The sequence below is a fragment of the Drosophila sulfurigaster genome, chromosome 3 (genome assembly GCF_023558435.1).
Source record: "Drosophila sulfurigaster albostrigata strain 15112-1811.04 chromosome 3, ASM2355843v2, whole genome shotgun sequence".
Taxonomy (NCBI): domain Eukaryota; kingdom Metazoa; phylum Arthropoda; class Insecta; order Diptera; family Drosophilidae; genus Drosophila; species Drosophila sulfurigaster.
This window is the reverse complement of record NC_084883.1, coordinates 41723399-41744435: the sequence shown is the minus strand read 5'-3', so window position 1 is coordinate 41744435 and position 21037 is coordinate 41723399. Positions and strand designations below refer to the sequence as shown.

The following is a 21037-nucleotide window of genomic DNA, read 5'->3' as shown; positions in this document are numbered from 1 at the left end:
GCTATATAAAGAGAGCTCTGAGTTGCATCGGCAGTAAAAGCAATAATGTCATTAATAGTCATTCTTCTGCTGCTTCTCGGACTGTATTCAAGAGAAGCAGACTCTTTGTCGCTCGACGGAAACAACCGAAACTACCTTGCGCGCCTGACTGCCTCTGGTCCGTCATGTACATCATTCACCACAGCTGGCAGTCCTGTTAGTCTGGAGAACATTATACGTGCCATACTCAATGGGAACTGGGATCGTGTCGAATTAGTGTACCAAATGGCAGACGAAGCTTGCACTTTGCAAATGAAGCACGACATCTACGAGGCTTTGTGGCTAGAGTGGCAGAAGGAGAAACACATCTACGATCCCCTTAAAATACTCGATTTCTATGACCAACTCAATCGTCAACCAAATGTTTCGCCAGCCTTACTTAAAAACATCTATGTGACCTTCGTCATCCGCAGCACTCAGATACTTTCGATGCCTCTCCACACCGACAGTCAAAATGCCAGTTTCCCGCTGGCCAACTCGCTGCTTCAGGGTTTAGCGCGAAGTCCAAGCAATTATACGGAGGACATACTCGAGATTCTGTTTGACGATGTGCTCTCTATGGAGTCCTTACTTAATGTGGCTCAACGTCTAGGCAATTTCAAGGCTAGCATCACCCAATTGACTATGGCCAACTTGCAGTTGCTGAACCGCATCAAAGGCGATTTCAATTCGAGTGCGTTCCCGATCTTGTTGGAGAATCTTCGTCAGCTGTCGAAGCAAGAGAAAATTTCCCGAGAAGTGGAGCAAACTCTGCGTATTTCGGTTTCCAATTACTTTACTCTTGAGACCACCCAAAAGGTGTGCTTGCACAATACGAACAACGATTACATTTATGAATGCGATTCCTCCAACATAATGTGCACTCTTGAACGAAACTATGAAATAGCGAGTTTCAGGGTGCTGCGTAATGCCAGCGATGAAACTCAGTTTGCCTTCCAAAGCCCGTACTGGGATAATCGCTATTTAGTAATAGATTCGTCCATTAGCATTCAATCAAAAGACACCAAGAACGTGTACAGTAAAAGCAACATCTACTGGTGGCGTGTGGTTCCGGTGAGAGGTGGAATGGCAATCTTTGATGCTGCCACATCCAGTTCGGTGTTGTGTTCCGGCAATCCAGCGCAGTGGGACTATCATGCATACACACGCCATGCAAAAGATTTAGATGCGCATCTCAGCGAATGCACCTGGATCATCGAGGATTGCAGCAATAAATAATTATTACTGAACGTAAAAATAATATTTGAATGTGAACATACACATGAACAATTTATTTAATGAAGGATTTGGGGGCATTTGTTTCTGGCACACATATGTATGTATATACTAACGACTGTCCCAATTGCAATCTTAGCTAACGTGTTAAGTGTTTTTGGCTTATTGTCGATGATTATTCACAAGGCACAAGGCAAAAAGATGAGCGGAGAATTGAAGCTACTTTTGCATAAAATCCCAGGGTATACAAACGATGCCATCTGTGAGTACCGAGTAGTAATGGGAGATGTGCAGCTTGAGCTGCTCGAAATGTTGTGGCCGACAGCGACGCAGATCCCTCAGTGCGGATATCATTTTGTCCGGCGTGACCGCATCATCTTTGGTCAATGCCTGCAGCTTAAGCTCTCGAGTGCACTGCTCGATAAGATTTTGTTCCAGATACTTGTCCGTCGCATATTTGCCCATTCGGTCTTCGGCCAGTTTCATGTTTTGCGTGATGAAATCAACGAGAATGGCACCGGGACAGGTGGCGGGTGTGATGAATTGTCCCGTAGGACTGACCATCAATGGCCCCGCCTCTGATTCAACAACGATTGTGAACCCATCGAGTCTTAGAGGCCAAGCCGTGGGATAGGCCTGTTTGCTGAGAAAATCATTGAGCGATGTCGTCACCTTCATCAGATAGTTGGCATAACCGCGTGCTTGAGTCTTGGGCATAAACTTGCGTCGCCCGATCTGAATGCCACGCAGCACTTGGGAGAGTGCCAATTCATACAATGGCACCACGTTGAGGTAGCTGTCGTGCTGTGGAATGTTTTTGATAAAGTCCAGCCAATTACTCTGCACGTCGCCGGTGAAGAGCATCACATGCCCCTCTAGGCTGATGCCCGTGAAGGGAGCAAAGACCACAACGCGATTCCGCAGTGAGCTCAGCTCGCCGCGATGAGTCTGTGCGAGACGTTGGAGTGACTTTAGGCAGCCACGATAATGCTCAATATTCCAGCCGCACTCGTAGCGGGCATCACTCAACTCTAGATCCTTCACAAGCACATCTTTCAGCTTATCAATCTCGGCTTCAAGCTGGGCGGTCTCCTTGGCACGTTGACGTGCCTTCTCTGCGTTCTCGGCCAGCCAGACGGACAGTTCTGGACGACGCCCAACAGCTTCCTAAAAGAGATTCAGTTGTAAATACAAGTGTAGTGCTTTTATGGAGACGACCTACGTTCTTCACTCGCTGCTCGAATTCGGCAAACTCTGTGTTGTAGTGATAGTCGTGACTGGGTTGATTGGCCACACTGTCGCTAACTGGCGTTGAATTCATCTTTGGCTTTGACCTTGGCTTGACGGTCTTGATGTAATCCGTCGATAGATTGCACGACTCCAGCAGATTCTGTATGAATCTCTGGGGATCTCGTGTGCTTCTATCCATACGTATCTGCACCAGCTTGAACGAGTCTCGTTTGTGGGCGTTTGTGCTCTCGCGCACATAGAACTTGAGCACCTTAGTATCCTCATTGGGATATGTGTGATGATAGAGCGCTTCCAGATGGGCACTCAGCAGCTTCAATGAGTTCTCGTTCGTCTGTCGCTGCTCGGGATGCTGACCGAAGAGATCCGGATGGACAGCAAAGTAAAAGGGACGCAACGCAGTCGTTAGGTCGCTGCTCAAATTGCGAAGCTGCCAAATACCAAATTTAGGTAATTTACCAAACGTGATCGTTGCAAATTCGCCGCCCAGGCGCAATGCCGCTGCTGCCATTATGTAACCACCTATAGAGCAGCAGCAGCACGCTGCTCGTCTGATCTCCTGTCACACACACATTCGAACTTGGAATGCGAATAACAGCAGCAGCTATTTACTCAAAATTTGATTTACTGGCAGCCAACAAAAGCGAAAAATACAAACACACATACATATGTATATGCACATATGTTTATTACGCCTCGGCTACTCAGCTGTTCAGCTTGTACACAAACATTGAACAGTGTTGAAAAGAGCACAAATGAGAATACTTCCGTATTGTGAAGGGCAAATACGCTGTTCCCACAAATGGCCAGGATTCCATTCAATAGTTGGTATGGGCAATCCAAAGTCAGACTCACTAAAACAAAAAGTACAATTTATTTGAATTACTTTTGAAAGCAAACGTTGGAAAATGTAAAGCTAACAACTTTTGCCTAACGCAAACAACATCGATATATCGATAATATTATCGTGGTGTATCCACCTCTAAGAGCGTTGAATCAGCTGTGGATAAATCATCCTCATATTGTTTATTTCCTTACAGACGACAATCTAGGCAAAATGTCCACTTATTATTTTGTAATAGTGGGCCACAATGATAATCCCATATACGAGAGAGAATTCAGCACGGCAAACAAAGAACAGCGCGTGAGTAAACACAGTGACAACAAAGGCAATAGACAGCTCACTATTTGTATTTACAGAAAGAGGATCAGAGACATCTCAGTCAATTTATAGCTCACGCAGCTTTAGATCTTGTCGATGAGCACAAATGGAAGACAGCAAACATGCAGCTCAAGTCAATAGATCGATTCAATCAATGGTTTGTGTCCGCCTTTATCACCGCATCCCAGATACGCTTTATTATAGTGCACGACAATAAGAACGATGAGGGAATCAAGAACTTCTTTAATGAAATGTACGACACATATATAAAGCATTCGATGAATGCGTTCTATAAGATAAATACGCCCATAAAGTCGGCAATGTTTGAAAAGAAGTCGGATATCTTTGGCCGCAAGTATTTGTTGTCGTAATAATAAATGATTAGTAGAAATATTAGAATGTGATTTGAATTTTATTTATTTAGAAAAGCAGTCTAAAGACATGGGATGCGTCTTCGTATCAAATCTAAAACGATTTAACGCCATACTTTGCTTCTACAATGTCAAATGTGTATGAATATGAAAGAGCAATCTGATGTTGCACGGAATTTTGTTGAATCTCTGTTGAATATGGTGTTATGTCCCAAGAGAAAAAGACTTCTAATGCTTCTTGTTCTTGCCATGACGTTCATATTTGCTCTTTGATGAGTGCCACAGGATGAGGGGAATGGCCAGCGATGGCAGCGTCATTATGGCAAATGCCACCCAATCAAAGAAATGCGACGAGAAACGTTTGTTGTACTCATTCAGATTGACAATGCCACCCTCTCCCGGCTCCGAGCTGATGGCCAATTGTAGCTGCCACAAAAGAGAGAATAGATTAAAGACAAATCGTACAGAGTGATATACTAGATAGCTTACTGTTTCGGCTTCCTCGACTGGTTTGTAAGACACTTCGGCAGCAGTGAAGTTGAAGTAACCAAATGCCTTCGGACGCACGACAAGCACGTGTGTGAAATTGGTTTGTGGTGCAATGCGTTCAACAGTTGCCGCCGGTTGGCCACCAACAACCTCAAAGGCATCAGGATGGAAACCGTTGTCGACCAGCTGCACTTGAGTCGCCGCCCCGTTGCCCACATTGAAGATTGTGTACCGCACAAGAAGATCGCTCTTCTCGACTAGATATTTGTTGAGGATCTGCTTGGAGACGAGGAGACGGGCGCGCGTCTCGTCCTCGGACAAGCAGACGCTGAGCACAGCGAAGAGAGCGCACAACGCTAACGTTTTCCTCAACATGCTATAAGAAATTCAGAAAAATAAAACGTTTCACTTTTTTTGTTGACGTGGAAGGTTAGAAGAAGCAGTTTAAAAATGAAAGCGGTCCATTTTCTTTGCCTCTTTTATGATGAATCTTAACATAAAACTAGTCTGAAAATACTTTGTAAGCACTGCTATAACTTTGCATTTTATTTATTTATTAACTTACATGATTTTTCGTTACTTAATTTGCGAGCAATTTAAACAAAACTAACTAAACACAACTGACTGCGGCGGTCGCTTTCTCGTGGCTACTTCGTGACGTGTAAACTGTCGGCTGTCAAACTTCGTGCGCAGGGTGACCGCAGTTTTCATTTCGAAATGCACTAATTTCTTTAAAATATACAACAGTGCTGGATAAAACCTTAGAAAAATTCCATGCGCAAGAAAGTTGAGCGCCAACTTTAAAATTATCTATAAAAAGAAAATGGCTCCAATTAACTTTGAAGTATTAAAAATTACACTTTGTGTAATTTTGTTTTGCCATCTTATGGGCACAGTTTAATTGTCATTGTTACCGATTATAGAGAAACAGTAGCTGTCAGCCAGCAAAAAAAAACATCAACAAATTTATGCTTTGAGCATATTAGTAACAAAATATTACTTTGTAAATTATGAACATTCGCACAGTTTGAATACCTTTGTTATCGATAATTGGTGATAGCAGCGGCAACTCTATTTGCACAGCTGGCATACACCAAAACAATAACAAAAGTGTATTTTATGTTTTGCGCGCTCAATTTGTAAATGTTTATTTGCAGCTTTGATAAAGTATATCGCATTTAATCTTTATCATATTTACGTATGCATTACTGCAGGATGGTAGTCAATGATACTGTCTAATGCAGTGTGGGTGGGAATCGTTTTGCCGGTAGCAGTGAATGCCCTTGAATGACATTGTCACCCTACACAAAGCGCATGCCATCTTTGCGTTCGGACATGCAACACAACAATGAAATTGCGAAACTGTAGATAAATAAATAAACTGTTATTATATTGAACCCCTGCAAATAATAATGATAAGGCAATTTCAACAGTTGGATTAAAAATTGATAATTGGGACAACTCGTTTTGCACGCACCCGACATGATAGCGCTAATCGGAATCGTTACAGCCGAATCTATATGCTTATCACCAGCAAGACCAGACAGCAGTTGAGTTTTGCTATTCATCACACGCATACACAAATACTTCGCACGCAGTCGAAATTAAAGCAGCAGCTGGAAAACATGTCTTTGAGCGTGGAAATCGTGGCAACCAAACCTTACGAGGGCCAAAAGCCTGGCACAAGCGGATTACGCAAAAAAGTGCGAGCTTACAACATTTGTTTGATCTCCGTAGAGTCTCACTGATCCTACACTTTGCAATTTCAGGTAAAAGTGTTTACTCAACCCAACTACACGGAAAACTTTGTGCAATGCATTCTGGATGCCAATGGTGCTGCTCTGGCTGGCTCCACTTTGGTTGTGGGTGGTGATGGACGCTACTATTGCAAGGAGGCAGCCGAACTCATCGTTCGCATTGCGGCTGCAAATGGTGTTGCCAAGCTGCTGGTCGGACAAAATGGAATTCTATCGACGCCAGCTGTCTCCAGCCTCATACGTCACAACAGTGCGCTGGGTAAGCTTTGGTGTCGTTATACAACACTGTCCCTCATGTAATCCCCGTGGCAGGGCAATAACTGATAACCATCTAGAAAACATGTACTACATACATACATGTATGTACATACATATTTAATAATACGTTACAAGTCTTTGGTCAGCTGTCAAGGTCATCGTTTAAATTTCACAATCTGGGAGTTATAGTAACGTAGAGTATACTATAATATGTGCCTTAAAGTGCCCAATTTTGCTGTGCGCAGCTGAATAAATTTAAAAATCGAAAAGCGAATTTTCCAATGACCGACCTAATACTTCGGAATACCATACTAAAAATCAAAAAGTGAGAAAGATTATTTACCCTTTAAAGCTGATAGACGCAGAACGTAATCAGTAAAATCAAGTCAAACTTAAGAATGTTTATTCTCTCTTGCACTTATAATTTACATTTGAGTTTTTTATATGAACAAAGGATCATTATTTTGAATCATTATGAACTTTTATTTTAAACTTAAGAAAGCATTAACATGAGCGAAAAGCATTAAAATTTCAAATATTTATTACGATATTTAAAAAAAAATTCTCGGTCCAAATGATTACGATCAAAAGTTATTGAACAACAAATATTTGACCCTTGAGCAGAAACCACTAACCACTAACATTTCTTACAATTGATTTTAATTGAAGAGAATTTTTAATAATTAATTGAAATATTTGTATTTCTCCACTTAGGTGGCATTGTGTTGACAGCATCGCATAATCCTGGTGGTCCCGAAAATGATTTCGGCATCAAGTTCAACTGCGAAAATGGCGGTCCAGCTCCCGATGCCTTCACCAACAACATTTATCAGCTGTCAACGGCCATCAAGGATTACAAACTGGTGCGTGGCCTGCAGATTGACATCTCCAAGGTGGGCGTAAGCACCTACGATGTGGCTGGCAAACCATTTGTGGTCGAAGTCATTGATTCGGTGGCGAACTATGTGCGTCACATGGAGGAGATTTTTGATTTCGCCAAGCTGCGCGACTTTGTTAGCGGCAAGTCGACGGGCAAGCCATTGAAGATGCGCATTGATGCCATGAATGGCGTCACTGGCGCTTATGTGCGTGAGATCTTTTTGAATCGTTTGGGAGCATCGGAGGCATCTGTGGTGCACACAACACCACTGCCCGATTTCGGTGGACTGCATCCCGATCCAAATCTGACGTATGCCAAGGATCTGGTCGATACGGTGGCCCAGGGAGATTATGATATTGGTGCTGCCTTCGATGGTGACGGTGATCGCAACATGATCATTGGCAGCAAGGCGTTCTTTGTCACCCCCAGCGATTCGTTGGCTGTCATTGCCCACTACTTGGAGGCCATACCGTATTTCCAAAAGAATGGCGTGCAGGGATTCGCTCGCAGCATGCCTACCGCCTCTGCTGTGGATCTGGTTGGCAAGAAGCTGGGCAAAGAGGTCTTCGAGGTGCCCACCGGCTGGAAATACTTTGGCAATCTCATGGACGCCGGCCGTCTTTGTTTGTGCGGCGAGGAAAGCTTTGGCACCGGCTCCAATCACATACGTGAAAAGGACGGCATTTGGGCGGTGTTGGCATGGATCTCAGTGATGCAGCACACGGGCAAAAGCATTGAGGATATTCTGAAGCAGCATTGGTCCGTCTATGGCCGTAACTATTTCACACGTTACGACTACGAAGAGTGCGATCTGGAACCCTGCAACGAGATGATGGCCACCATGGAGAAGAACATTACCGCAGCCGAGTTTGTGGGCAAGAACTACTCGAGCAGCGGCAAAAGCTATAAGGTGAAGCAGGCGGATAACTTTAGCTACACGGATCCCGTGGACAAGTCCGTGGCCACAAAGCAGGGATTGCGCATTGTCTTCGATGATGGCAGTCGCATTGTGATGCGTCTCAGTGGCACTGGAAGCTCTGGCGCTACCGTGCGGTAAATACACATTATTTGCGTATACGATTTGGATAGTTAGTTAGTAATGTACACTTTCTATTTCAGTTTGTACATCGACTCCTATGAGAAGGAGAATGTTCTGGGACAGGCCAGCGTCATGTTGAAGCCCCTCATCGATATTGCTCTGGAAATTTCAGAGCTACCCAAGTTCACTGGACGCAATGCACCCACCGTTATCACATAAGCACGGCAGCCGCAAAGATTATCTAATCCAACTGCCAACTGTTATTCGAATGTGCAATTCATTTGGCACTAACGCAATTTCTCTTTATTGGCTTAAACCAAAGTTTGGCAACAATTGAAGCAATAAAATAGGTTCATGAATCTTCAAGCAATTGGCCATTTAATTTATGTCTATTCATTAATAATGTATCCAAATTTATTTTACACATATTAAAGCTTGTCTGTATATTATTTAAATATTTAATAATCAATTGATCTTTTCGTTTTTTCTAAAGAGTGGGCAAAATGATTTAAAGCAGCCGATGAAAACATTTAAAAAACTATCTCTTGTGTAAGGAAGGAATTCTAGTAGTGTTTAAAAAAGAAAGCTCTAATAATAATAATTATTTGTCACAATATTTTGGTAACCAAAAATCGTAACATTTGCAAAGCACTTTAAAAGTTTTCTAAAATTTCTTTTTACTTCAACTTATGAGATTTAAATTACAGAATTTCTTAAATATAATTATTTTCGTAAATTGTGTGCTCAGTAGTTGTAAAGTAAACGTTAGAGCGCATTATGATCGAATTATAATGAGTACTATTTTATTTACTAATATTTTTATTATAATAGATATCATTTTTATCACTGTAAAGACGGAAATCTACTTCGCTTATAACAATTTATTTATTTAACTTAAAATAATACAAATTTGTATTTTCCTATTTAAAAAGCAATTTATTTTATTTATTTTTTTACAAGTTTCACTTGACAGGCGTGGAGAGATAATCGAACTCGCTTAGTATCATATTGGGAATACGCTGCTCCAGGACACTCAGTGGCAAATGCGCCAGACGCACAAATGCCTGGAGAAAGTGCAGCATGGTGACCACCTCCGATCCCAGCATTTCCTTATCGCTATGCCAAAGAAGATGCACAATACAATTTTCAGTTTATATCAAATTTATTCAGAGTAAATTACTTACGTTAACTGCGCCTCGGCCACGGTCACTACATACTGGCACATGTAAGAGATGTAGAGCATTTTGACATTCTTGTGGAACTGCTGGAGTATGGTCAACAATCCCATTATAAGCGGTACACAATCGATGGCATCCTTGGAGGATTTGGGCAGCAGACTGCCCGTGTTCTTTGAATGCTGCAAGCGACCAACGTGCGCAATGCTGAAGAGGAACAGAAACAAGGACATGTAGTGCGTATTTTTGGTGGTCAAAAAGATCTGCCCCAGTGGCTCATAGTTGCCCATGTATCTCCTGCAGTTCGGTGAGCATCATCACGCCCTGCTCATCGCACAGCTTGGTGTTGCTCGACAACTCAAGCATTAAAGCGCTGCAAGCAAAAGAGATTGATTTCTTCAGTAGGCGTACTAAGTATTGTTTTCAATTTTACATTTAGAACTTCTCCAGATCTACTTAAAAATTTACATTGAGATAAAGCTTAATGATAAAGGCGACAGCCCAAGAGTTAAAGCAGGTTATTAAAAGAGTCTGCTAATAAAGTGCTTAATTTTAATCTGGTTAATTCTCGATCTTTCAGACCCACTCGCTTTCTCATTGTTTCTTTGTGCCTTATGGATGAAACAATAGATAACATAAGATAACAATTGTAGTAGTATATAATATCCTATAACTACTAAAATGTAGAATGAGAATACGGTACTAAAATCCATTAGTATTTGCTTCCTTAAGTAAATTGATATATATTATGTGCTCAATAAAATGTTAACATTTGCTTTATTGTTAATTACAAATCACTGCAATCTACGATAATCCATGTGCATTCATCGCGATGGGCGTCAAAATCCTCGGCACGTCGAGTATATGCATAATGTTGATCCGTCCATTGCCTTCGATCTCCACCACAAATCACCCGGCTGGAAGTTTGAGCATCGTAGATTGCTATGCCATCTTTCACCTGGACCACATGCCACCAGTAGTCATTGTCCTGACTGTACACGTTCTGGGTCACTTCCGCTTGTTCGTTGCCTTTTATAACTAAATTACGATTTCGATACGGACTTACGAAGGAGAAGTGTGTTCTGTTGTTGGCTTCACTGTGTGTGCGTCTGTGTCTGCACATTGAAAGCCGCCGTTGGGTGATCAATATTTCGGATGCACATTTTGAAACCGTCTTCGCACTCACATAGGAAATCTTCGGTATTGTTCACCAAGTGCAAGCCTACTTTTTGGGCGGTGGATAAAATTCTAGAGCTCAACTGTTGGTACACTTGGATATACAGAGAGTGCTCCACTTACTCGCTAAAGGTCCATTGCTTCACCAACTGGCGAAGATTGTCCAACAACACAGCATGGGCACTCGAATTCAACTGTACTTCAATGCGACTCATCATCTTAAAATTGAGCGTGGCTAATTGTGTCAAACTAGCGTTGAAATTGCCAAGACGTTGGGCCACACTTAATGGGGTTTCGAATGTGAGCACTTTGTCAAACACGGCGTCGAATATAGCACTCGTGAGATTCTGTGGACTTTGCTTTAAGAGCTGCAGCAGAGTGGTGACCAAAGGGAAATCAGTGCAGCGACTTTTAGCGTGAAGAGGTGCGGAAAGCAGATGAGCGCTGCGGGATATGAAAGTTTGATAGACCATTTGTTGAAAATCTGCCGGAATATCAGACTGCAGCTTGAGTTGCTCATATAAGTCCAGTAATTTGATCGGATCGTTGTTTTTTTTGGTCTGCTTCCACTCCAGCCACAATGTCTCGTAAATGGAACGTTTCAGCTCCAAAGTGCGTGCTTCTTTCACCAATTGCAGCACCAAACGATGACGCTGCCAGTCGCCATCGACTATGGCACGTACAATGGACTCGAGGCTGAGAGGACTGTTCGCTGAGGTGAATGAGGGACACTCAACCTGCGTGGCAGCATCGTCTTGTTGCCTTGCCAGCACCGCGCCAGTAATAGCAGTAGCTCTTACTCCTGATGACAGTCCGAGAATCAACAGAATAACGACTTCCAACGTCATTGTGGTTTTTGCTCTTGATTTCGCAAAGCCTTCGCCTTTTATAGCTGAATGAAACACTGTATCGCATTATAAGAGATAGACAGCACTTGTTATTGTTACACTTCCGTCCCTGCAAATCGAAAACAAGTAAGAAAGCTACTTTCGAGTGTGCTCGACTGTGAGATACTCGCTACCCAGAGTTCATATGGAAAGTAAGACTGACATGGCTAATATATATATACTGTACAAGGTCGAAGATGGGGTATAAAAAATAAAATCTAGCAAGCGAATTTTTAAAATTACAGTCACGATTTTTCTATATCTACAACCTTATATATCTTGTACTCTAGGATGTAATAGTAAGTTGATATTTCAAATACAATAAGCTTCAGCACATTTTTGTATTTTTCGGTACATTAATTTGGTACCGGAATATTTCGCATTTATTGAAAATAGGAAGCGGGTACTTCGCAGTCGAGCTCATTGGGTAAACTTTTATCTTTCATAAAAGCTTATATAAAAGATTTGAATTATCGAAGTACATTAAAGTTAAAGCCGAGAAGAGGTTATCAAAGTTGGACGGAAATGCATTTCATTCCAATTTTACATTTGGCAGCTTTAGTTGCTCGCCCATGAATCAAATTGATCGTGCAAAATTATTTCTTGAATATTTATTCAAGAAATTTGAATTTTCAAAGTTTTTATTTTTTTTTATCGCATTCAAAAAATTGAATTTATAGTTAATAATCGAGGCTTTAGTTTTAATAATTCGCTTGCTACATATTTGTGTTTTTTCGACATCCGTAGGCAAAGTGCGTGTGCCAAACATCTAAAACAACATACAGGCATCATTTACAGAAGAAGATGCATTAAATAAAACATTATTTAATCATATTTATGATACGAAAGGCAAATTACTAATGAATAAAATTATTCTGTTTTAAGGAAACATTATCTCGTTTTCAGAAATCAATTAAAAATACAAAAAAGAAATAATAATTTTAAAAAATGATCATGGGAAATATGAGTTTTCAAAATATTGAAAACAGTCGAATCATATTTAGTATCAATTAAGAAAAAACTGCATAATGGAAGAGTATCCAAAATTGGAATCCAAACCACTTTAAAACGTTTCACGAAATCGAACTGATCTAAAATTAGTCTCGTAACTCACCGATTTAATGTGTCTGTGGTGTTCTCCAGCAGCTTGGCATCGCATTTGCTGCTGAAGCTCACTGGCAATATGCTGACGCAGTAGCTGCTTCTGGCCCAACGACAGCATCCAATCCAACAGAGTGGGCCACACCTTTAACCAACGCTGCGTATAGCTCTGATAATACTTGATGGGCTGTTTGGCCAGCTCGCCGGGAAAGTCTCGGGATTCTAGCTCTTTGGTCATTTGAGCCAATGCATCGCACCACATGCGATCTGCAGTTAGATTCTTTTGCAACTTGTCCAAATTACGTTTCAGCCATCGGCCAACATGTGAGCATAAAGACTTTCCAGTCCAACCAGGCCAGCTGGTGCCATTGCCTCGCGCAGCACACTGAAGAAACTTGAGCCAGCAAGGAGTTCAGCATGTGGTGGTCGCTTATCGTACCAGCTGCATTTCAGATCCAAATAGATGGTTTGGCGCGGTTCAGTGCAGCGCAGCAGCTCATGGGCGAGACGTCCAATGAAATTGTTTGACTTGCTGGGATCACCTTGCAGTGGCAGAAAGTTGGGAATGGGTATGGTCTGGGATTGAAAGTGCGATTGCCACTCCTGGACTTTGTTGCGCAGAAAGGAATTGCATTCTTTCTCCACATTGTAGTTGATGATGCGCTGTGATTCCTCCAGCAATATGCGCAATCCCTGCACACGCAAATAGTCCTCGATATACTCGAAAGATCGTCGATATCCCTCGATGGTCTTGGCCAGCGTCTGCAGTTTTGCCTGCAGGAATTGTCCACATGTCTTGCCCTTTTCCGGTATGAATATCAAGCCCAAATTGTAGGCATTAGCCAGATGATTGACCAGCTCTTTGCGTATGCCATCCTCCAGCAGCTGCTTGGGATCCAGCTCGATGACGCCGACCAAAGTGGTCTTCATCATGAGTATGCCCTTGGTAAAGACCGCTATGGAGTTGGTCCATTGAGCGACCTTGGATCGTTCCTCGAATTGCGCATATTCGCGCAACTTTTCCTTCTCCAGGCGTGTGGGAAACTCTTTGATCACATTGGTCAACAGCTGTATGATTCTGGCCAAAATGCTGAACATTGTTTCGGGCACAATTTGAAGAACGCGCCGCAAAAAGTTTGCCAACTCTGGCCTGATTGATTCGCATGAGAGGGAGATTATGATATTGGTGCTGCCTTCGATGGTGACGGTGATCGCAACATGATCATTGGCAGCAAGGCGTTCTTTGTCACCCCCAGCGATTCGTTGGCTGTCATTGCCCACTACTTGGAGGCCATACCGTATTTCCAAAAGAATGGCGTGCAGGGATTCGCTCGCAGCATGCCCACCGCCTCTGCTGTGGATCTGGTTGGCAAGAAGCTGGGCAAAGAGGTCTTCGAGGTGCCCACCGCCTGGAAATACTTTGGCAATCTCATGGACGCCGGTCGTCTCTGTCTGTGCGGCGAGGAAAGCTTTGGCACCGGCTCAAATCACATACGTGAAAAGGACGGCATTTGGGCGGTGTTGGCATGGATCTCAGTGATGCAGCACACGGGCAAAAGCATTGAGGATATTCTGAAGCAGCATTGGTCCGTCTATGGCCGTAACTATTTCACACGTTACGACTACGAAGAGTGCGATCTGGAACCCTGCAACGAGATGATGGCCACCATGGAGAAGAACATTACCGCAGCCGAATTTGTGGGCAAGAACTACATCGACATCGACTCCTATGAGAAGGAGAATGTGTTGGGACAGGCCAGCGTCATGTTGAAGCCCCTCATCGATATTGCTCTGGAAATTCCAGAGCTGCCCAAGTTCACTGGACGCAATGCACCCACCGTTATCACATAAGCACGGCAGCCGCAAAGATTATCTAATCCAACTGCCAACTGTTATTCGAATGTGCAATTCATTTGGCACTAACGCAATTTCTCTTTATTGGCTTAAACCAAAGTTTGGCAACAATTGAAGCAATAAAATAGGTTCATGAATCTTCAAGCAATTGGCCATTTAATTTATGTCTATTCATTAATAATGTATCCAAATTTATTTTACACAAATTAAAGCTTGTCTGTATATTATTTAAATATTTAATAATCAATTGATCTTTTCGTTTTTTTCTAAAGAGTGGGCAAAATGATTTAAAGCAGCCGATGAAAACATTTAAAAAACTATCTCTTGTGTAAGGAAGGAATTCTAGTAGTGTTTAAAAAAGAAAGCTCTAATAATAATAATTATTTGTCACAATATTTTGGTAACCAAAAATCGTAACATTTGCAAAGCACTTTAAAAAGTTTTCTAAAATTTCTTTTTACTTCAACTTATGAGATTTAAATTACAGAATTTCTTAAATACAATTATTTTCGTAAATTGTGTGCTCAGTAGTTGTAAAGTAAACGTTAGAGCGCATTATGATCGAATTATAATGAGTACTATTTTATTTACTAATATTTTTATTATAATAGATATCATTTTTATCACTGTAAAGACGGAAATCTACTTCGCTTATAACAATTTATTTATTTAACTTAAAATAATACAAATTTGTATTTTCCTATTTAAAAAGCAATTTATTTTATTTATTTTTTTTACAAGTTTCACTTGACAGGCGTGGAGAGATAATCGAACTCGCTTAGTATCATATTGGGAATACGCTGCTCCAGGACACTCAGTGGCAAATGCGCCAGACGCACAAATGCCTGGAGAAAGTGCAGCATGGTGACCACCTCCGATCCCAGCATTTCCTTGTCGCTAAGCCAAAGAAGATGCACAATACATTTGTCAGTTTATATCAAATTTCACAAGAGAAAATTACTTACGTTAACTGCGCCTCGGCCACGGTCACTACATACTGGCACATGTAAGAGATGTAGAGCATTTTGACATTCTTGTGGAACTGCTGGAGTATGGTCAACAATCCCATTATAAGCGGTACACAATCGATGGCATCCTTGGAGGATTTGGGCAGCAGACTGCCCGTGTTCTTTGAATGCTGCAGGCGACCAACGTGCGCAATGCTGAAGAGGAACAGAAACAACGACATGTTGTGCGTATTTTTGGTGGTCAAAAATATCTGCTCCAGTGGCTCATAGTTGCCCGTGTATTGGAGTATCTCCTGCAGTTCGGTGAGCATCATCACGCCCTGCTCAACGCACAGCTTGGTGTTGCTCGACAATTCGAGCATTAAAGCGCTGCAAGCAAAAGAAATTGATTTCTTCAATAGGCGTACTAAGTATTGTTTTCAATTTTACATTTAGAACTTCTCCAGATCAACTTAAAAATTTACATTGTGATAAAGCTTAGTGATGAAGGCGACAGCCCAAGAGTTATTAAAAGAGTCTGCTAATAAAGTGCTTAATTTTAATCTGGTTAATTCTCGATCTTTCAGACCCACTCGTTTTCTCATTGTTTCTTTGTGCCTTATGGATGAAACAATAGATAACATAAGATAACAATTGTAGTAGTATATAATATCCTATAACTACTAAAATGTAGAATGAGAATACGGTACTAAAATCCATTAGTATTTGCTTCCTTAAGTAAATTGATATATATTATGTGCTCAATAAAATGTTAACATTTGCTTTATTGTTAATTACAAATCACTGCAATCTACGATAATCCATGTGCATTCATCGCGATGGGCGTCAAAATCCTCGGCACGTCGAGTATATGCATAATGTTGATCCGTCCATTGCCTTCGATCTCCACCACAAATCACCCGGCTGGAAGTTTGAGCATCGTAGATTGCTATGCCATCTTTCACCTGGACCACATGCCACCAGTAGTCATTGTCCTGACTGTACACGTTCTGGGTCACTTCCGCTTGTTCGTTGCCTTTTATAACTAAATTACGATTTCGATACGGACTTACGAAGGAGAAGTGTGTTCTGTTGTTGGCTTCACTGTGTGTGCGCTGCACCTTGAAAGCCGCAGTTGGGTGATCAATATTTTGGATGCACATTTTTAAACCGTCTTGGCACTCACATAGAAAATCTTCGGTATTGTTCACCAAGTGCAAGCATACTTTTTGGGCGGTGGATAAAATACTAGAGCTCAACTGTTGGTACACTTGGAGATACAGAGAGTGCTCTACCTCCTCGCTAAAGGTCCGTTGCTTCACCAACTGGCGAAGATTGTCCAACAACACAGCATGGGCACTCGAATTCAACTGGACTTCAGTGCGATTCATCACCTGAAGGTTGAGCGTGGCTAATTGTGTCAAACTAGCGTTGAAATTGCCAAGACGTTGGGCCACACTCAATGGGGTTTCGAATGTGAGCACCTTCTCAAACACGGCTTCGAATATAGCACTCGTGAGATTCTGTGGACTTTGCGTTAAGAGCTGCAGCAGAGTGGTGACCAAAGGGAAATCAGTGCAGCTTTTAGCGTGAAGAGGTGCGGAAAGCAGATGAGCGCTGCGGGATATGAAAGTTTGATAGACCATTTGTTGAAAATCTGCCGGAATATCAGACTGCAGCTTGAGTTGCTCATATAAGTCCAGTAATTTGATCGGATCGTTGTTTTTTTTGGTCTGCTTCCACTCCAGCCACAATGTCTCGTAAATGGAACGTTTCAGCTCCAAAGTGCGTGCTTCTTTCACCAATTGCAGCACCAAACGATGACGCTGCCAGTCGCCATCAACTATGGCACGTACAATGGACTCGAGGCTGAGAGGACTGTTCGCTGAGGTGAATGAGGGACACTCAACCTGCGTGGCAGCATCGTCTTGTTGCCTTGCCAGCACCGCGCCAGTAATAGCAGTAGCTCTTACTCCTGATGATAGTCCGAGAATCAACAGAATAACGACTTCCAATGCCATTGTGGTTTTTTGCTTTTGATTTCGCAAAGCCTTCGCCTTTTATAGCTGAATGAATCGCTGTATCACATTATAAAAGATAGACAGCACTTGTTCCGCCTCTGCAAATCGAAAACAAGAAAGCTACTTTCGAGTGTGCTCGACTGTGAAATACTCGCTACCCATTTTCAATAAAACAATGTTTTGCAATGTTTTAAAATATACCGAAATAATATACTGAGAAATAGTGCAATATACCGAAGGATATATTTGGTATATCGATATAGTACTATATGCAAAATATACCATATACAATATCTGATCGCATTAGAATTTCGAAGCATTATAAGTCATAAATACTTTAGGTATTATTATATTTAAATTATGATTCAATCTTTTTCCGTAAGTGGTTAAGAATAATAAGTGCTGTTGAAAAAATGAAATCTCTATCTTTTATATTCTCTGAGATCTAGGTGTTCATTTGGAAAGAGAGACGGACATGGCTAATATACATATACTTTATAAGGTATGCCTGCTACATACATTTTCTGCAGGGACAAAGTTATTACATATATACTTCATTTTATGGGTATTGGGTATAAAAAAAAGAAAATGGAGCAAGCGAATTTTTAGAACAACAGTCACGATTTTGCTATATCTACAACCTTAGATGTCTTGTACTCTAGGATGGAATAGTAAGTTGATATACCAAATACAATAACCTTCGGCATATTTTTGTTTTTTTCGATACATTAATTTGGTACCGGAATATTTCGCATTCGTTGAAAATGGGAAGCGGGTATTTCCCAGTCGCATAACAGATTATATAAACCATTTGAATTATCAAAGTATATTAAAGTTAAAGCCAAGAAGAGGTTATCATTAAAGCTTCATTCCAATTCTACATTTGGCAGCTTTAGTTGCTAGCCCATGAATCACATTAATCGTTGAAATTATTTTTTGAATAAATTCAATGTTTTTATTTTCCATTACTAATCGAGGCTTTAGTTTTAACAATTCGCTTGCTATTTGTGTTTTTTTCGACATCCGTAGGCAAAGTGCGTGTGCCAAACATCTAAAACAACATACAGGCATCATTTACAGTAGAAGATGCATTAAATTAAAGAGTATTTAATCATAAAATACGAAAGGCAAAGTACTAATGAAGAAAATGATTCTGTTTTAAGGAAACATTATCTCGTTTTCAGAAATCAATTAAAAATACAAAAAAAAAAAATAATAATTTTAAAAAATGATCATGGGAAATATGAGTTTTCAAAATATTGAAAACAGTCGAATCATATTTAGTATCAATTAAGAAAAAAACTGCATAATTGAAGAGTATCTGGAATCCAAACCTTGGTTGCAGTGGTACTTAAAACGTTTCACGAAATCGGACGGATCTAAAACTATAACTCACCGATTTAATGTGTCTGTGGTGTTCTCCAACAGCTTGGCATCGCATTTGCTACTGAAGCTCACTGGCAATATGCTGACGCAGTAGCTGCTTCTGGCCCAACGACAGCATCCAATCCAACAGAGTGGGCCACACCTTTAACCAACGCTGCGTATAGCTCTGATAATACTTGATGGGCTGTTTGGCCAGCTCGCCGGGAAAGTCTCGGGATTCTAGCTCTTTGGTCATTTGAGCCAATGCATCGCACCACATGCGATCTGCAGTTAGATTCTTTTGCAACTTGTCCAAATTACGTTTCAGCCATCGGCCAACATGTGAGCATAAAGACGTTCCAGTCCAACCAGGCCAGCTGGTGCCATTGCCTCGCGCAGCACACTGAAGAAACTTGAGCCAGCAAGGAGTTCAGCATGTGGTGGTCGCTTATCGTACCAGCTGCACTTCAGATCCAAATAGATGGTTTGGCGCGGTTCAGTGCAGCGCAGCAGCTCATGGGCGAGACGTCCAATGAAATTGTTTGACTTGCTGGGATCACCTTGCAGTGGCAGAAAGTTGGGAATGGGTATGGTCTGGGATTGAAAGTGCGATTGCCACTCCTGGACTTTGTTGCGCAGAAAGGAATTGCATTCTTTCTCCACATTGTAGTTGATGATGCGCTGTGATTCCTCCAGTAATATGTGCAATCCCTGCACACGCAAATAGTCTTCGATATACTCGAAAGACCGTCGATATCCCTCGATGGTCTTGGCCAGCGCCTGCAGTTTTGCCTGCAGCAATTGTCCACATGTCTTGCCCTTTTCCGGTATGCCCACCGGCTGGAAATACTTTGGCAATCTCATGGACGCCGGCCGTCTTTGTTTGTGCGGCGAGGAAAGCTTTGGCACCGGCTCCAATCACATACGTGAAAAGGATGGCATTTGGGCGGTGCTGGCATGGATCTCAGTGATGCAGCACACGGGCAAAAGCATTGAGGATATTCTGAAGCAGCATTGGTCCGTCTATGGCCGTAACTATTTCACACATTACGACTACGAAGAGTGCGATCTGGAACCCTGCAACGAGATGATGGCCACCATGGAGAAGAACATTACGGCAGCCGAGTTTGTGGGCAAGAACTACTCGAGCAGCGGCAAAAGCTATAAGGTGAAGCAGGCGGATAACTTTAGCTACACGGATCCCGTGGACAAGTCCGTGGCCACAAAGCAGGGATTGCGCATTGTCTTCGATGATGGCAGTCGCATTGTGATGCGTCTCAGTGGCACTGGAAGCTCTGGCGCTACCGTGCGGTAAATACACATTATTTGCGTATACGATTTGGATAGTTAGTTAGTAATGTACACTTTCTATTTCAGTTTGTACATCGACTCCTATGAGAAGGAGAATGTTCTGGGACAGGCCAGCGTCATGTTGAAGCCCCTCATCGATATTGCTCTGGAAATTTCAGAGCTACCCAAGTTCACTGGACGCAATGCACCCACCGTTATCACATAAGCACGGCAGCCGCAAAGATTATCTAATCCAACTGCCAACTGTTATTCGAATGTGCAATTCATTTGGCACTAACGCAATTTCTCTTTATTGGCTTAAACCAAAGTTTGGCAACAATTGAAGCAATAAAATAAGTTCATGAATCTTCAAGCAATTGGCCATATAATTTATGTCTATTCATTAATAATGTATCCAAATTTATTTTACACAAATTAAAGCTTGTCTGTATATTATTTAAATATTTAATAATCAATTGATCTTTTCGTTTTTTCTAAAGAGTGGGCAAAATGATTTAAAGCAGCCGATGAAAACATTTAAAAAACTATCTCTTGTGTAAGGAAGGAATTCTAGTAGTGTTTAAAAAAGAAAGCTCTAATAATAATAATTATTTGTCACAATATTTTGGTAACCAAAAATCGTAACATTTGCAAAGCACTTTAAAAAGTTTTCTAAAATTTCTTTTTACTTCAACTTAAATTACAGAATTTCTTAAATACAATTATTTTCGTAAATTGTGTGCTCAGTAGTTGTAAAGTAAAC

At 41.5% G+C, this 21037-nt stretch overlaps 8 protein-coding genes across 8 annotated transcripts; 4 read left to right on the top strand and 4 right to left on the bottom strand.

Moving 5' to 3' along the window:
• Positions 1–45: 45 nt before the first annotated feature.
• On the top strand, positions 46–1257 carry LOC133840063 (uncharacterized). Its single transcript, XM_062271719.1, has one exon. The coding sequence runs from the start codon at positions 46–48 to the stop codon at positions 1255–1257; it is 1212 nt and encodes a 403-aa protein (XP_062127703.1).
• A 69-nt stretch (positions 1258–1326) lies between these two features.
• LOC133844771 (T-cell activation inhibitor, mitochondrial) lies at positions 1327–3190 on the bottom strand. Its single transcript, XM_062279021.1, has 2 exons — positions 2477–3190; positions 1327–2421 (listed from the first exon to the last, which is right to left on the bottom strand). Exons 1-2 carry the CDS (start codon positions 3011–3013, stop codon positions 1474–1476), a joined length of 1485 nt encoding a protein of 494 aa, XP_062135005.1. The 5' UTR covers positions 3014–3190; the 3' UTR covers positions 1327–1473.
• Positions 3191–3400: 210 nt separating this feature from the next.
• On the top strand, positions 3401–4063 carry LOC133844774 (probable trafficking protein particle complex subunit 2). Its single transcript, XM_062279025.1, has 2 exons — positions 3401–3646; positions 3703–4063. The coding sequence occupies exons 1-2, from the start codon at positions 3560–3562 to the stop codon at positions 4033–4035; spliced, it is 420 nt and encodes a 139-aa protein (XP_062135009.1). The 5' UTR covers positions 3401–3559; the 3' UTR covers positions 4036–4063.
• LOC133844772 (translocon-associated protein subunit beta) lies at positions 4058–5250 on the bottom strand. Its single transcript, XM_062279022.1, has 3 exons — positions 5090–5250; positions 4525–4900; positions 4058–4461 (listed from the first exon to the last, which is right to left on the bottom strand). The coding sequence occupies exons 2-3, from the start codon at positions 4897–4899 to the stop codon at positions 4264–4266; spliced, it is 573 nt and encodes a 190-aa protein (XP_062135006.1). The 5' UTR covers position 4900; positions 5090–5250; the 3' UTR covers positions 4058–4263.
• Positions 5251–6069: 819 nt separating this feature from the next.
• On the top strand, positions 6070–8882 carry LOC133844770 (phosphoglucomutase). The gene is made up of 4 exons (XM_062279020.1): positions 6070–6227; positions 6294–6540; positions 7254–8472; positions 8539–8882. Exons 1-4 carry the CDS (start codon positions 6150–6152, stop codon positions 8675–8677), a joined length of 1683 nt encoding a protein of 560 aa, XP_062135004.1. The 5' UTR covers positions 6070–6149; the 3' UTR covers positions 8678–8882.
• A 426-nt stretch (positions 8883–9308) lies between these two features.
• On the bottom strand, positions 9309–13102 carry LOC133844773 (WASH complex subunit homolog 5-like). Its single transcript, XM_062279024.1, has 3 exons — positions 12811–13102; positions 9643–10006; positions 9309–9574 (listed from the first exon to the last, which is right to left on the bottom strand). Exons 2-3 carry the CDS (start codon positions 9921–9923, stop codon positions 9421–9423), a joined length of 435 nt encoding a protein of 144 aa, XP_062135008.1. The 5' UTR covers positions 9924–10006; positions 12811–13102; the 3' UTR covers positions 9309–9420.
• LOC133840062 (uncharacterized) lies at positions 10929–11657 on the bottom strand. Its single transcript, XM_062271718.1, has one exon. It carries the CDS (start codon positions 11655–11657, stop codon positions 10929–10931), a length of 729 nt encoding a protein of 242 aa, XP_062127702.1.
• An 868-nt stretch (positions 13103–13970) lies between the features above and the next one.
• On the top strand, positions 13971–20750 carry LOC133844775 (phosphoglucomutase-like; the record flags this gene model as incomplete). The annotated part of the gene is made up of 3 exons (XM_062279026.1): positions 13971–14495; positions 20111–20295; positions 20362–20750. Coding segments are annotated over 3 exons (849 nt in total), but the record flags the coding sequence as incomplete, so codon positions are not given.
• Between the last annotated feature and the right edge of the window lie 287 nt (positions 20751–21037).